The sequence below is a fragment of the Plectropomus leopardus genome, chromosome 22 (genome assembly GCF_026936395.1).
Source record: "Plectropomus leopardus strain MGB_pleo_1.0 chromosome 22, ASM2693639v1, whole genome shotgun sequence".
Taxonomy (NCBI): domain Eukaryota; kingdom Metazoa; phylum Chordata; class Actinopteri; order Perciformes; family Serranidae; genus Plectropomus; species Plectropomus leopardus.
Window position 1 is genome coordinate 20,557,607 of NC_142197.1, and position 15,148 is coordinate 20,572,754.

The 15,148-nt window shown below is 39.0% G+C and overlaps 1 protein-coding gene across 1 annotated transcript in view; it reads right to left on the reverse strand.

Moving 5' to 3' along the window:
• Positions 1 to 10,659, reverse strand: part of camk1da (calcium/calmodulin-dependent protein kinase 1Da) — an 82,978-nt gene extending 72,319 nt beyond the window's left edge. The window contains exon 1 of the mRNA XM_088072670.1: positions 10,306 to 10,659. Coding sequence (XP_087928796.1) covers positions 10,306 to 10,403 — 98 coding nt within the window. The 5' untranslated portion in view covers positions 10,404 to 10,659. The remainder of the gene's footprint in view (positions 1 to 10,305) is intronic.
• Between the last annotated feature and the right edge of the window lie 4,489 nt (positions 10,660 to 15,148).

A 15,148-nucleotide genomic window follows, 5' to 3' on the forward strand; every position in this document is an offset into this window, starting at 1 on the left:
CACTGTCAGAAGCAGCCGTGCCTCAAGGGAAAATATGCTAAGCTGCTTTCTGACTTGCCTTTCTGTTCAGGTAGAGGATGAAAATCTGTCAGCAGTCGCCTGCTATCACAGCCATTGAGTTTACTGTTGAAGCTCTCCTAAGAAAGCATTAACAATAGTGACCTTGCGCGTTTTCAAATAAATAAACTCTGCGGATATCAATCTACTCACGGCTTCCAGCATTTTGTGTGGTTGGAATATGAAGCTGTGCCTCTGCTGTGATGAAATGAATTATGGGAAATCTGAGCATGAATTAGCCATCGACCAGAAGCCCAGATGTGTTATATAGTGTGACACTTAAGCTAATCACTGTTATGGTTTGCAGACTGAGGGTTGTTTGGCTGCTCTGTGGGAGTGGACGGAAGCTTGTGGTGAAACTAAAACCAAAGTAATTCCAACACAAGATGCATTATGAGAGCGTTTCCCAGAGAGTGACCGCAACACTTACTGAAATATTTAATCTTGATTTATCCGGGAAACAGGCTCTGCTCTGTTTCAGTGAAGCTCTGCTTCACAGTCACATTTCAAAATCCAGCCGAAGGTTACACAGTCATTATTTTGGTGCCTTGCTTATAGGACGGGTTTTTTTTTTTTTTTTTACATGTGTACCCGGCTGGTTCAACAGGCTTGTCCCTAACTGCTTTCCCTTTTCTTTTGCCAAGCCAGGATTTAAGAAATGCTGAGGTCATGATGAGTCTAATTTCCCTCAGCACAACACAACCCACAAAATACTTTTTTAAGCCACCAACATTAATGCTAGTACATAAAACATCCTTTTCCAAACGTATTCTTTCAACTCTTCAGTTATACTTACTACAAATTCATTAGGGTCTAAATGTTGTTTCTTCACACAGCCGGGGTGCGCTCAGGCCACTAAATCTCCTCATTTCCCAGAAACAACACAGAGGACATGACCTCAGTGTGAATCCTCAGATTACCTAGCAAATGCATTTCTGAAAATCAGCTAATAAACAGTGGTCATGTTTCAAACCCAGCAACAAGAATGTTTAAATGCTCTGCATTAAAGCTGTAATTGTTAACTCTTATAGAAATAATGTTTTTTGTCATAACTGCTGGAACTGCCACTATATTCACACAGTTGTACATGAGTCAGGTGATCTTTGAAACAAATCATATTTCATTGCCTCTTTGTATTGCCTCTAAAGTCCTTACTGCATGTGATCGAGAACAACCAATCAGAGCTGAGGATTCTCTAAGACAGCTGTCAAACATGTTGATTGCTGCTCGTGAACTGTCATCCACCTGACAAACTAGGCAGCCGGGGCCCAAAATTCACCCAAAGGTGGGTAGATTTTTCGTTTGGCAAGTAGATCTCAGAAGGTCATCTGCAGCACCATCAGGTAAATGTTTGTATGAAAACAGACATGTAATAAAGTACAATGCTGTGAGTCTATACTTCACTTAGTTGTCATTTAGGGCTGCAGTCCTGTGCTCCTCCTAACCTCCTCTTGCACCCTGGGAAAGTTTTTTTTTTTCCGTTAGCCTACATGAACATACACTTTCCAAGAACAGTTAAAACTTTCACATCTGTCTGTGTTGTTTTGTCTGTGCTGTTTTAATAGGCAGGGCTTAGTTGGATTGATATGACAATTGTAGGTTGTTTATGTGAGAAATACTTAAGATTTGACACTGAGTTTTAATGGGGCTTTCATGGTATCTTGAGGACAATACAAAAAACACTTATTCATACACAGTGTGGCTCCTCTCTGCAGAGAGCAGAGCTGTAACAAATGTACCAAATAATAGCTTCTGTTGACTTGTAATGATGTCTTGTGAGGCCAATGGCCTGCAGGAGGACGGTTAGCAACACTGCTCACGTCCCCTAAAACTCTGTCGACCCCCGGCACCCTGTCGTCCTTGATCACCAAAATATGGACGCCCCAACGACTTCAAACTTCATTAGAACAAGCAACATTTGTCCCCCAGCAGGCTGTGGCCCTGATTCCCCTCTCGAACAGCAGATGTTGTTGTCGAGACCCTTTAGGATTGCGAAACAGGCCTGAAACCAAATCCTGCAGGCAGGAGAAACAATCTGACGCATTACAATTGAGTGTGCTGTTTCCTCAGCTGCCCAAAAGCACCTGCATTCATTCTGTCTCCCTGCACAGTTCATGTACCTCATCTGTGCCTGCGGATTTTATTAAGGATGGAAAATGTATTTTGTGGGCGTATGCGCTCTCCGCACATCTCTATCTTCACCTGTGTTTCTTGAAATAGCTGTCACTTAACAAACTGATAAAAAAAAAGAAGTCACAGTGGGACATCTGGACAAGTTGCACCAGACAAAAAGAGCATGAAATGTTATGGAGGCTTCATAAATTTTATCTCTTTTTACAACTAATAGTACAGAATGAGGTAGCTCAAAAAAAGTACAATTGAAATTTTCAAATTTCTAATTTTTTGGTGATTAAAAAAAACATTTTTATTAGTTTTCTTACACAAACTGTCTCCGTACTTCTTCTTGAAGATGGTGACTGTGTTTACATACATGGACAGCAACACGCCAGCATGCACACAGCTGTCGGACAGAGCAGCACGGAGACAACAGGCTTTCAGCTCAGGGCCATTATAAGCTGGATGTGGTCGCCGAGAGGCTTAAAATAGAGCGCTGATCCGATAATGGACTAAAGTTTATGATCATTAATACTCAGAGGTCTGGATACACGTGTCAATCTGTGCAGAGAGAGGGATGGTACCCCACCCCCTCCACACACACACACACACACACACACACAATTTCACATTAAATGCATTTAGTGATGAGGAAAGTCCTGACAGCTGGCAAAAGCAAGTGTTTTAATTGCTGAAAGTATAAAGTGGAAAAAGTGACTTTTCCCCTCTGCTGCTTTTAAATGTCCTGCTTAAGTGTGTGTGTGTGTGTGTGTGTGTGTGTGTGTGTGTGTGTGTGTGTGTGTGTGTGCGTGCGTGTGTGGGCGGGGTGTGTAACATGACTGTAGCTCAAATTTAGTAGCACTGAGATGCCAAACTGAGATCAGCATATTCAGTATTTATCTCTGTTGATCCTCCACTCCTCTATAACTAGAAGACAGACTAAAGTATCAACGTCAACAGTGATAAATAACAAAACCATCACCCACAGAGTCATCAACAAAGCCACAATAACAGCAACAGCAATAATTAAAGTTCTGAAAACGCAAAGAGTTTGCCTCAACACAGCCCTGCAAAGAGAGATTCTGGGTGTATTCACTTTAAGGTATCTGATCTGGTCTGTCTGCAAGTAGCGAGCAATATGGCCCAAATCTTCTGTCTCAGTGTATGTAATTTTACATCATGATAACAGTATTTATCTGAATACAGTCATTGTAAAAATTAATTAAATTAAGCATACCATACTTAATTTTTTCTTCTTTTATTTGGAACTGGAATACAATCTAGACTTGATCACCAAATTCTAATCTATTTGTTGTTGAGTCCAAGTGGATGTTTGTGCCAAATTTGAGGCATTTCCCTCAAGGTATTCTTGAGATATTATGTACACAAGAACAGGGACGAATGTACGGACGGACAACCCAGAAAACAAAGCCTCTGGCCACCGTTATCACCAGCTTGGAGGCAGAAAAAACCAACTGCCTCAAATGAGACACTAGAGTTAAAAACAAAAGATTCCACACAGTAAAACTATTTCAAAATAAACATTTTAAAGGAACATAATTTCAAGTGTTACAGGTTTCTGTATTTACAACTTTACTCCTCTCCACCATGCCCAAATTGTATTACCTTGCGAAGCAGCTGGATTTACAAGATCATACAAGACTCCAGCCCTAATTTGCTATATAACTTGCCCTGAATACCTCCCACGGTAGAAACCGTGACGCCAAATCTACACTAGTGGATACTTTTCTACTTTCACAAAGTATATACCATCATATCACCCAACTCTACTAACTGATCACATTTCTTTCTGCACCAGACTTTGTTTTAGCAATATTGCAGTGTCAGCCAGTTAGTTTTGTGAGTACAATTTAATTTCAACTGATAGAAAGGAAACTAAGACCCAATGAAAAAGTTCATTCCTGCCCTCGAAGGTGGTAGTATAGCAAAACAATCTTAACTCAAGTTAAACTTACAAGCTTTTATCCCTCAGAGCTTTCAACTGCATCTCACATTCATCAGCAGTGGATGTCATTTGCCCAGTTGCCACAGAGAAGCTCAGTTGTTGTTAACAGCAAATGATCCCCTGTTATCACGTGATACAAGTTCAATGACTGTTTCCGTAACAACTGAGTCATCTCTGCCCACTGATGAAGACTGTGACATGAGATTGAAAGCCGCTAGGAAAAAACATTAAGTGGACCTTGATTTCATATTATTTTCTTAAAAATCCAAATCTTTTTGGTTGACATGAACATCACAAACAGAATGAACAACAAAAACAAATTAATATCATTTTCAATGTATATAGACAACAGAATAACAACACAAGTATCATCGAGGTCACTGTCCAAACACTAATAATGCCAAAAAACAACACAATTCGCTATCCATCAAAATCACAAACCACGTCATCAATACCTTGTTGGTATCTTGTTATTTTCGTTGACAAAAGCTAGTATGGACAATAATGTGATTGTGACGTACATCAGCAAAATAAACAATGCTAACAACGTCATCAGCTAATCACAGTAACAAACAAAACTGATCATTTCAGCCCCTTCAGTAATCCAACATAATGACTGATGACATTACCAATGCCATCAACAACAACAGCTGCGTCATTAACCCAACACAGTCATCAGCAACAACACACAACAACCAATCACAGCCTGAGGACTCAACGGAACGAAAAATGGAAGAAAAGAGAAGAGGATCGAAACAGATGGATTGATGAACAGAGGACAGGCCTGCTGACATCCTGGAAGTATTCAAATTTCACTCCAATGTGGTAAAACTTGTGTTTGAGAATGTGTGCACGCGTGCACAAACTTAGAAACACACACACAAATGTAAGTGCATCTAACAGGCACACACACTGTTAAAAATGTGGGCTAGCAGTCCACAGATGAAGTTGTCACGTAGCAAACAATCATCTTTTGTTCTATTTATAAGAAGCTATTTATAACAGATAGAAAAGAGTGGAAACTTTAAAATCTGCTTCATGCCTTCACTAAACAAAGGAAGAAAAAAAACAAAGAAAACCTTGTTGGAGTTTAACACAGGGACACACACACACAAACACACAGGAAGGTGTATAACAGAGCGTTAGATATAGAGAGGGAGATATAGGGAGACATAAAGAGAGAGAGAGTGTGTGTGTGTGTGTGTGTGGGGGTGGGGCTCTGCAGTCCCAGAAACAGTGGAGAGAACAGTGCCAGCAGCAGGGAAGTGGAGCATCAATTAAGGGCAGCGTGCCCTAGATGGCACACTGACGTTCCCACAATGCACCACCATCACTGCCACCTCTTTACTTTATGTCTCTATCTCAGTCACACACACTTTGCACTTTGTCTTTCTGTAGAGCTGCTTGGAAAGACTGTGTCACCGTGTCCACTAAAGTCCTAGACTTCTTAAAGTACATTTGAAAAACTCAATAGCAATGTCTCTTTCCAGATATCATGACCTGGTTACTCAAGGTAATCCACAGACCTTGTTGTGAACATTTTCATCTGGGAACTATTTTCTTCTGAATTAATTACACCTGCCAACCGAATCACTGCACAGGAGAAGTTTGCATGTACTGCTAGCCCACCTAGCACCACTGAGCTGGCTAACGTTTCATCGCCATTAATGTTTATATCTCCTGCTGTCACAAGCATGAACCTCTTGTCCATGAATAGATGCACACTTCCTTCTGTGCCGCGATATGGTTGCTGGGTGTAGTTTGGTTTATAGTTTTATATATACAACAAAATAAACTACCACCACAAATTACATATCTACACTTGTCAAGAAAAAAAATGTAAACTTTAATCTTTATATAGCAATTCATATTTTTTGCTTTTCCAACATGGAGCCATAAGCAATTTCACTTTCAGCCATGCTTTTTGTTGCCATGCAAAACAGTATGATGTCGTTATGTCAACAAGTCAAAATATTGCCATTATCACAATATCAATTTTCCTTATCATATTAAAAATATACCAATAGTAGCAGTATGAATGATATGACACGGCACACCCTTAGTTCCTGCACGAAACTGCTCACAAAAAGGGTCTATGGAACTGGGTCATGATTTCTGGAAAGGGACATTACTGTTGAGTTTCTCAAATGCATTTTTTGGTGCTTAGAGCACCAAAAGCCAAGTGCCTTCTAGTTCCATTATACTGGACAGAAGGCACACATCTCTACAGCCGATATCTCCACACTCAAAAAAAAAAAAAAATCAAGATTGATAAATAGTACTACAGGTAAGAGGAAAAATTTGTATTTTTGATTTTGGGTAGAACTGCCCCTTTAACATGAGGTTAATCCAAACTTTTGCAAGCATTGTGTTGAGTGACAGCACACTGAAATTTTCTAAGTGACAACAGTACACACTCATACTCTCTTTTTTGTCTGTCTTTTGCACAGTATTGCTTCTTACTGTGATCCCTCCTGCAGAGGTGTGGCCTACCTGAGACACACACACACACACACACACACACACACACACACACACACACACACAGACTCACTCAAACACACATGCACAAAGAACACAGTCCTGTTGGTATTGAATTATTGACTAGTGAGCAACAGGGACACACAGCATACACACCGGGGGATGGTAATAAGACACCAAGGAGTGCCTCATGTACATGCCTGCAACCACACACACGCACGCACGCACGCACGTGCGCGCACACACACACACACACACACACACACACACACGGCACCATAAGCTAATACTGGCCAGATTAATCCCTGTTAGGAGACAAACAAATGGTATGTCACACACCAAGGAAGGATATTAAGACCCAGAACAGGATTTCAGTGTGTCACACATACATACACACACAAACTTGCTAGTGTATGTAGGGGTGATTCAGTGTGAGGAGACAAAATATGATGGGTCACTGTCAGATTTGTGACATCACATCATGTCAGCACAGATGCAGCTCAGAAATGCTGACGCAGAAAACATTGAACGCTGCAGTAACACTCGGACTTGTCCTGAGCTTTATTATTCTGAGGTGCTGCTGCACCTGAACACAATGCTGCTGCAAACATTTAAATTGCTATTTCTGTTACTTTCACTGTTATTGCTGTGAGTGTGTCTTTGGCTGGTCATCCAATCAGCTGGCAAATTTTGGACAACAACAAAATTTCAGTCTGCTGCTTTCATCCCTACTCTGTTGGCTTCATCATAAAAACTCTCATCTGTTTATCACTGAGTCACAGCCACCATCTCTTCTTCCTCCTCTCCTTCATCCTGCGTTTCCATGCTCACCGCAAATCACTTCCCCATCTGACACACACACTCCCCCTTTCCTCTTTTCTGCTGATGCATCAGGTTCAACGATCCGTCAGCAGCTCTGGTTAATGTGTGGCTGCAACATGGCTGACTCGGATCATTGAGTCCTGTACCGGTCTGCATCCTAAGTGTGTGTGTGTGTGTGTGTGTGTGTGTGTGTGTGTGTGTGTGTGTGTGATTTTTTTTTCACATCCGCTCCAAATTTAAGGTGATTTGGAGTAACAAACTCCAGCCAGCCAGTCATTACACAACACGATTGAACTTCCTTCTATTCAGGGGAAGTTTTCCTAATCCCTGTGCAGTTAATCCCAGTCTGCATCTGCACTGTGTGTCCCCCTCCAGGCTGCCGTCCAAACAGACGCAGGGGCTCATTCCTCACAGCAGGAAAAACAGAATGGGCAGACAGACACTAACAGGGACTAGCTGTCAGAGATTTTGGGAGCATCAACCTGTATTCTGTCACTGTTTGAATGAGAAAGAGAGGGAAGAGGACAGAACGATGGAAGACGGAAGAAGAAGAGGAAGAGGTGAGATTTCCTAACATGGACCTGGAGAGCAAGATCTCCTTCATGACTCAGGTGAAAGAGACAGTGAGTGTAATGACGACACTGTTACTACTGCTGTGAGAACGAAATTCCTGTGGTCTGTTAAGCCTTGCTGTCATCAACAAGAACATCCCCTCCAGGAAAATTACAGAATGTGATAAACCACTGCACTACTATAAACTCACTTCCAAGTAACACTGTCACCCAAAGCTGTAGTACAGGTTCCTATGTAAACACCACATACAGAAGGAGAACAGACTACATTAAAATCACAGGAACTCTACAGGAATATTACTCACGGCACAAGAGATAATAAAAATGCTATGAGGTTCTCTGTGAACTTGTTATAAAATTACAATGGAACACTAAACATATTAACACAAAACATGAACACTACTGCATGGAGTGGGCAAACTGAAGTGAATTTCAATAAATATGATATCAATAATTTATTTTTGGAAAATAATATTACCATTTAATTAAAATATGTATCCCTACGTCAAGATAGAATAACTGATTAGTAGTTTGCTCAAAAAAAAATTTAAAAAAGTATATGGCTCCAAAAATAAGCTAAGGGCAGAATTTATAATAACTAAAAATGAATTGGTTAAATGGTTGAAGTAGTTAATATGCTAATGTTAGCCAAAAGTAACTGATAATCAATTAAATTATTTAGGTAACTTTAGCTGAATGTGACGTTAATGGATAAGTGATCGAAATAGCTTAAAGTTTGATAAATGGTTGAAATAGACAGCAAATAAATAAATAAATAAATAAATAAATGCACCATTCAAATAGTTGGCATTAGCTAAAAAACAGGCTAAAAGCTACACCAAAACTGATAAATGGTTACATAACGTTAGCCAAAAATCATTAATAGGTAAATAACAGTTGAAATAAATTAGCTAATGTTATCTAAATTTAACTTTTAATGTCATGTATACATGATTGAAATAGCTAAAAGTTTCCTAATGTATATGGTTTAAATAGATAGCTAAAAATAGTTAGTGCACTGTTCAAATAGATAAAAATGTAATGTTAGGCTAATAACTAAGCTAAAACTGATAAATAGGGACATAACGTTTGCTAGATATAATTGACATGAAAAATTATTGAGGTAGTTAATATGGTAGCTTAAAGTAACTGAGAATGAGCTGTAATAAATTGGGTAAGGTGAGCTAAATATAACGTCAACAGATGAATAATTCCTAATAAATGGTTAACAAAGATAGCTAAAAATAGTGCCTACACTGCTTCAGTAGTTAGCTAAAAGTAGGCTAGCAGCTAAGCTACAACATAGCGTTTGCTAAAAACAATTATCAGTTAAAATTATTAAAGCAGTATTCTAGGTAAAGGTAAAAGATAATGAGTTTAAATAAATTAGCTAATGTTAGCTAATGTTAAGTTAATGAATAAGTTATTTAGACAGCTCAAAATTAAATGGTTGAAATTGATAGAAAAAAGTTGCTGTTCAAATAGTTAGCCAAATGTAGGCTAATAACGGTGGCATAACATTAGCTAAAGAGACACTTTGATACCAAGTTAGCTAAAAATATGGGATAATGAGTTGAAATGTAAATGTAATGTTATTGAATAAATTATTTAAATGAATAAAAGCTGAATAAATTGTTAAAATGGAAAGCTTAAAATAATGAGTATACTGCTCCAATAGTTAGCTAAAATTAACAAGCAAAAAAATACTGAAGGAGTTAGCATGTCAGCAAAAAGTAACTGACCATGACTTTAAATAAATTAGCAAACGTTAGCTAAATGTAACGTCAATTGATAAATGATTGACATTGCCAAAAGTTGAATAAATGGTTGAAATAGAAAGCTAAATTAACGAATGTTTTTAAGTCACTACTGTTATGGAGAACGAGGAGACAGTATTTTTTCTTAGCACAACAGACCCATTCAGGAAAATTACAGAAATATTGTACATTACATTTCACACAGCCCACTAACTAACTACAGTGATGTCATATAAAAAAAACCATGATGTGGTTAAAAACCCGTGCTAAGCAGAGAAACCACAGACATGTAACGTTAATGAGCCTCTGCTGCAGTGATATTACAGAAAAAAAATGTGTAAAACAAGTCCAAGTGTGTAAGGTCAGTACTGAGGTATATTTTGATTCCCTATTGGGATATCATTGGAAAACTGTAACATTGGTTAAGTGCATTAAGGTCACTGTCAACTCACTACGGTGCCCCACATGTTCACCAGTGGGAATATAACTTTAATATCATGTGCAGAGGTATCTGAGGTGAAGTTAGCCAACTCACGTGCCGAGGACTTCTTTAAAATCAAAAATCTTCTTGATGTCGTCGACTTGTTTTTTCCAAGTCGCTCCTCTGCCGGTGTCTCCGTTCTCCCGAGCCATGGCGCTGCTTTACCGGCGCAAGTCCGACCGACACTGGGCTGCGGGAGCAGGGATGTGAAACGGAGGGAAAATAAAACCGGAGGAGTACCTCAAAAATGAAAGGAAGGCGAGCTGAGTGAAAGAGGTTTGGAGAGTCCTGGTGGTCTGTGCTCTTCTGCTGCAGGACCATGTGAGTCCTCCTGCAGGTTACCGTGTCCCTGCTGCTTCCCTCCTCCTCTTCTCTCTCTCCCTCCTCCCTTCCTCCTCTCTGGCCGTCTGGACAGCAGCTGTCAAAGTCACGAGGAGATAAAGGCACTTCTCGTCGGAATTTTCGAAATAAAAGCCTCTTTATTAACGACGTAAGGAAAGATTACAGATTAAAGAAGACATTTTAAATGGCTGTTATATATTTATACTACATATTATTTTATCATGTAACACGTTTATTATATTATATTATACTATATTATACTATATTATATTATATTATATTATATTACATTATATTATATTATATATGAGTTGTTTATTAGATTGTCCATAGTAATAAAGTGTGTATGCTACTCCAGAAATAATTTAACATTTTTTTTAAATGTTAATGACAGTTGTTGTCCTCTATTTATCTTTTCTTTTTGTCTTGTCGTTGTTGACCTAGAGTTAGGCCTACTACAGTCACTGTAACATTACATGTTGTCTGTGTTGAGATGACAGTACAGAGACAGAGATGAGGAGCTGGTTTCAATTTTGATCTTAATGTTGGTTAGGACAAGGTTAGAAATAGTAAGTTTACCTATACGTTCGTGAATTGCTAGAATTGAGTGTGTTTGGTTTTTCTTTCTTTTTTTTGTCTTTCTATTTGTGAGTCTGTAACAGAAATAAAAAAAGTGTGTATGCTACTATTAACACTATTATTACCAATAAAATGACTTAAATAATAAAGTAATAAAAAGAAATCATCATCATCATACACAGTCATACAAGCTTCAGAAATTTTCAACTAAATGTAAAATCACTCTCATTTGAAAACTGATATGTCACTTTCACCAAACTGAACAGTTACTCCTCTCCAAACTCTCTATTTTTAACAGTTTATCAATTTACCAATTAGGCTTATCAATTTCAATATTTAATATTAATCCTCATTGCTGTTGTGCTTTTATTTTGAAGTCAATATTCCAAAATGTCCTGTATCACGCTGGTTACGTCAGTCTAACTTGACCACGGACCTGCTGTCACCTGCGATTGTACAAACGTCGTTAATTGCTGTGTTGTCGGCACTTTTCCGGGTTTTCCAATCCACCATCAACAATTTTATGCGTTGAAAGTAATCGTTTCTCATTGTAAACTCCCTAACTATATAACTGTACACTGTTTAATGACCCAAAATCGAGCCTTACTGTTGCAGTGCAGGATGTTATGGCAATGAAGAGAGCTGATGGGATGCTGCTCGTGCATCCAGTTCAACAGAGGGAGAAGTGTGTGTGTGTGTGTGTGTGTGTGTGTGTGTGTGTCCGGTTAGGACGTGGCAGCAGTAAATTCGCAATGCACCAACTTGCTGACAACAACCATCATGCACCTATCACTATTTGGGATTCCCAAAGGCGTCGGCATGGCTCAGCACAGCCGCCCGAGGATCAGCAGTGACCCCCGGCTGCTGCTGCACGTTCACCTGGGTTTAACCAGCCCGCATAACACCTGGATTACAAAGTTTCAGTTTGCGGAGGAGCACTGATCCCCCGGACTCTGACAGCTGCAGGCGGTGGGGTCAGCTCAGGCCGGGTTACCTCTCTCTCTCTCTCTCTCTCTCTCACACACACACACACACACACACACACACACCAGAGCTCCGGACTTCTAGCATTGTTACTTGTGTGTGTAATACTGTTCACTCTAAAATCTGACAATTAGATTTTATCAAAAAAAAAAATTTTTTAATTCCAACAAAAAAATAAAAAAATTATAATTCATGTTACCTTAATATCTATTTGTTAAGTTTATTTAAATTTTAGTTATATTTACTTAATTTTGTGAAGTCGTTGCAACTTGAAAAATGACATTTTTAATTATATCAGTCTTACTTAGTTTTAGCAACTTCAGTAAACCAAGTATACTGTGTTGTATGTCTGTTTTCTGCTTGTTGCACACCTGTCAGTCATATTTGTATTTTTTTAAACAAGATAAGAAAACAGAACTTGTGGAGCTCCTAACTTCTTTTTTTTTCAAAATCCTCTTAGTCATTGTCAAGTTAAGTGAGACTAACTTAGTTTACTGAAGTTGATAACAGTTAGACAGAACAGGGTAATTTCACTTGCCATTTTTAATGCGTTAATCTCTATGCGATTAAGGTTCGTACATAATGCATTATTTTTTTTTTAAATGCTTCCCGACACTCCTGTCTTGAAGAGGGTGTACCAGACTGAGTTTTAACACCGATGATACATATGAAACTACAAGATATAGAAATCAAGTGGTACCAACCACTTCATGCTAGCTTCTCAGTAAGGAATAATAATAACGTTACAAAGTAAGGCAAAATTTTGGCGATGGAAGACAGCATGGTCATTTCACAGGGGTCCCTTGACCTCTGACCTAAAGATAGCTGAATAAAAATGAGTCTTCCCTTTAAAGACATGCCTACTTAATGCTAGTCCCCTGCAGTTATTTTTTTTTTGCTCTGATTTGATTCATAATCAAGGTAATCTGATTAAAAAAATTGCTTCGCCTTGTCAACACTGAATTCATGACTGTTTTGTAATGCAAAATAATGAAATTGAAAACGTGATTGAAAAATGCAATTATTGTGATTTCAAACATGAATTGTTTGACAGCCCTAATATATGGTGAACATGCATTTGGTTATATTTCCCTTGGTTTTTAAAGGCATTTGGTTTCCAAGATTATTTTTAAGTAAGATTGACTTGTCAGATTTTGCAGTGTAGGGAGGGAGGGAGGGGACAATGTGTTGCAGCCTCAGCTGCTCATGAGTATTCCGGCTGCAAACTACTGCAGCTCTTCCTCAGCAGCAGCAGCAGCAACCAAGGAAAACTCCTCTCCCTCCTCCCCATCTCCATCCCCTCCATCGTCCTCCCCCTCCCCCTCATCCTTTACTCCAAGTCAGCACATCTGACCTCCCCTTGATGAAAGATGATTACCCAGCTGCAAAGGAAGGAGGAGGAGGAGGAGGCCATCAGAGAGATGGTTAAAAGGAGTATGAAGGTCGAGGAGGATGAAAGCACAGGCTCCCCGTTTGCAGCTTAAGCACTGCCATAAAGCAGAGTTGTGTGCACATACAGAAATCATCCCATTGGCTGTGCACTGTCATGTCATCTGAGGACTCCCTTTAAATACACGCTATAATTTGACGGATCAGATAGGCACGCAAACTGAAAGCTAATTTCATCACATCAGCTCATTCATACACCGCTCGGGTCACAAATCATAGGTCTTTTTCATGGATGACACTTTGGCATGTCAGAAAAGCACAGCTGTAAATAATAAAATAGGCTGGATGATGGCTGTATTCTTGGTATTATACACGCTGGCTCACTGTCAAGATGTCAAGGCTTACTGGGACACTTTGAATAGAACAGAGCTGCTGTTAATGTTAGCAACACCTGTGCTTTTCCCGCTGGGGCATGTCACAATGCCTGCTGTGAAAAAGCATTTGATGATTTCCAATGTGTCCCTCAGGAATAAATGATATAACTGATTAATCTTAGTGGGAGGTACAAAATAAGATTTTTTTCACTTCATTTAACTACCGCAGAAGCTTGTTTAGCAAAGAAAGGACTTGTCAATCTGCCTTTTCTATGTCGTGTTATCTTTTAGGGAGCGCCAGGGTAACATTTTTCAGCCTCAGAGACTGCGGTTCTTTTGCTCTATCTTTAGATATGTTTCCACCACTTAGCAGCTGTTTTCCAGCCTTTCGTGATGTTGAACGTGACACACCATTAAAAACAAACAAAAAACCATCCTAAACCAACACAACAGAAAGGCATACTCGTCTGCTGCAGAGCTGTGTACAGATCTCTGGTCTACTGGCAATGGCAAAGGAGTCTATTGTCCACTTTTAGCAGGATTTCCCATGTAAAAAAAAAAAGCATACACATGCTAGTTTTAGCTGAAAAGGGGGAATAACTGAAAATAGCTATTGTGTGTGAAAATGGCACTGACAAGAACTGTTAAGACTGATCCAAAAAATTGAATCTGTGGGCCAGCAGAATTGGGTGATTCGGGTGATTGCTTTGTCACTATGAGCTGTCCCTTTTATATAAAACTGGTGATTTGATCTGAAGTGATTTGAAATGTTACAAAAATATTGATTAGTGCAGCTTTTAGATACATGATAATAGATTGAGTAGGCATTTTATTAGGTCCCCTAGCTAAAACTAATGCAGTCTAACACAACAACTAAAAAATGAATAGAACTGCATTGTACTAAGGTTTATTGAAACATCTGTCAATAAAACTCAGCACAATAAATACCTCCAACATCAGTTTAAACAAGAACTGAACCTAATTACCATTATGAAGTAACACATTGCATTGCTGTGTATTATACCACATTAGTTTTGACTAGGTGAATAAAAAAGCAACTGCTTGTACATCTTTTCAAAAAAACTAAATATGCTGCATAATATTCTCTTATGTGTACATTAGCCTTAGTGTATTGCAGCAGGGAGTTTGTCATTGGCTGAGCTTTGTATTTACTGGTTAAAAAAACCTTGTGTACAGACATTGAAGCTCATCCTCCACCACCGCAGGTC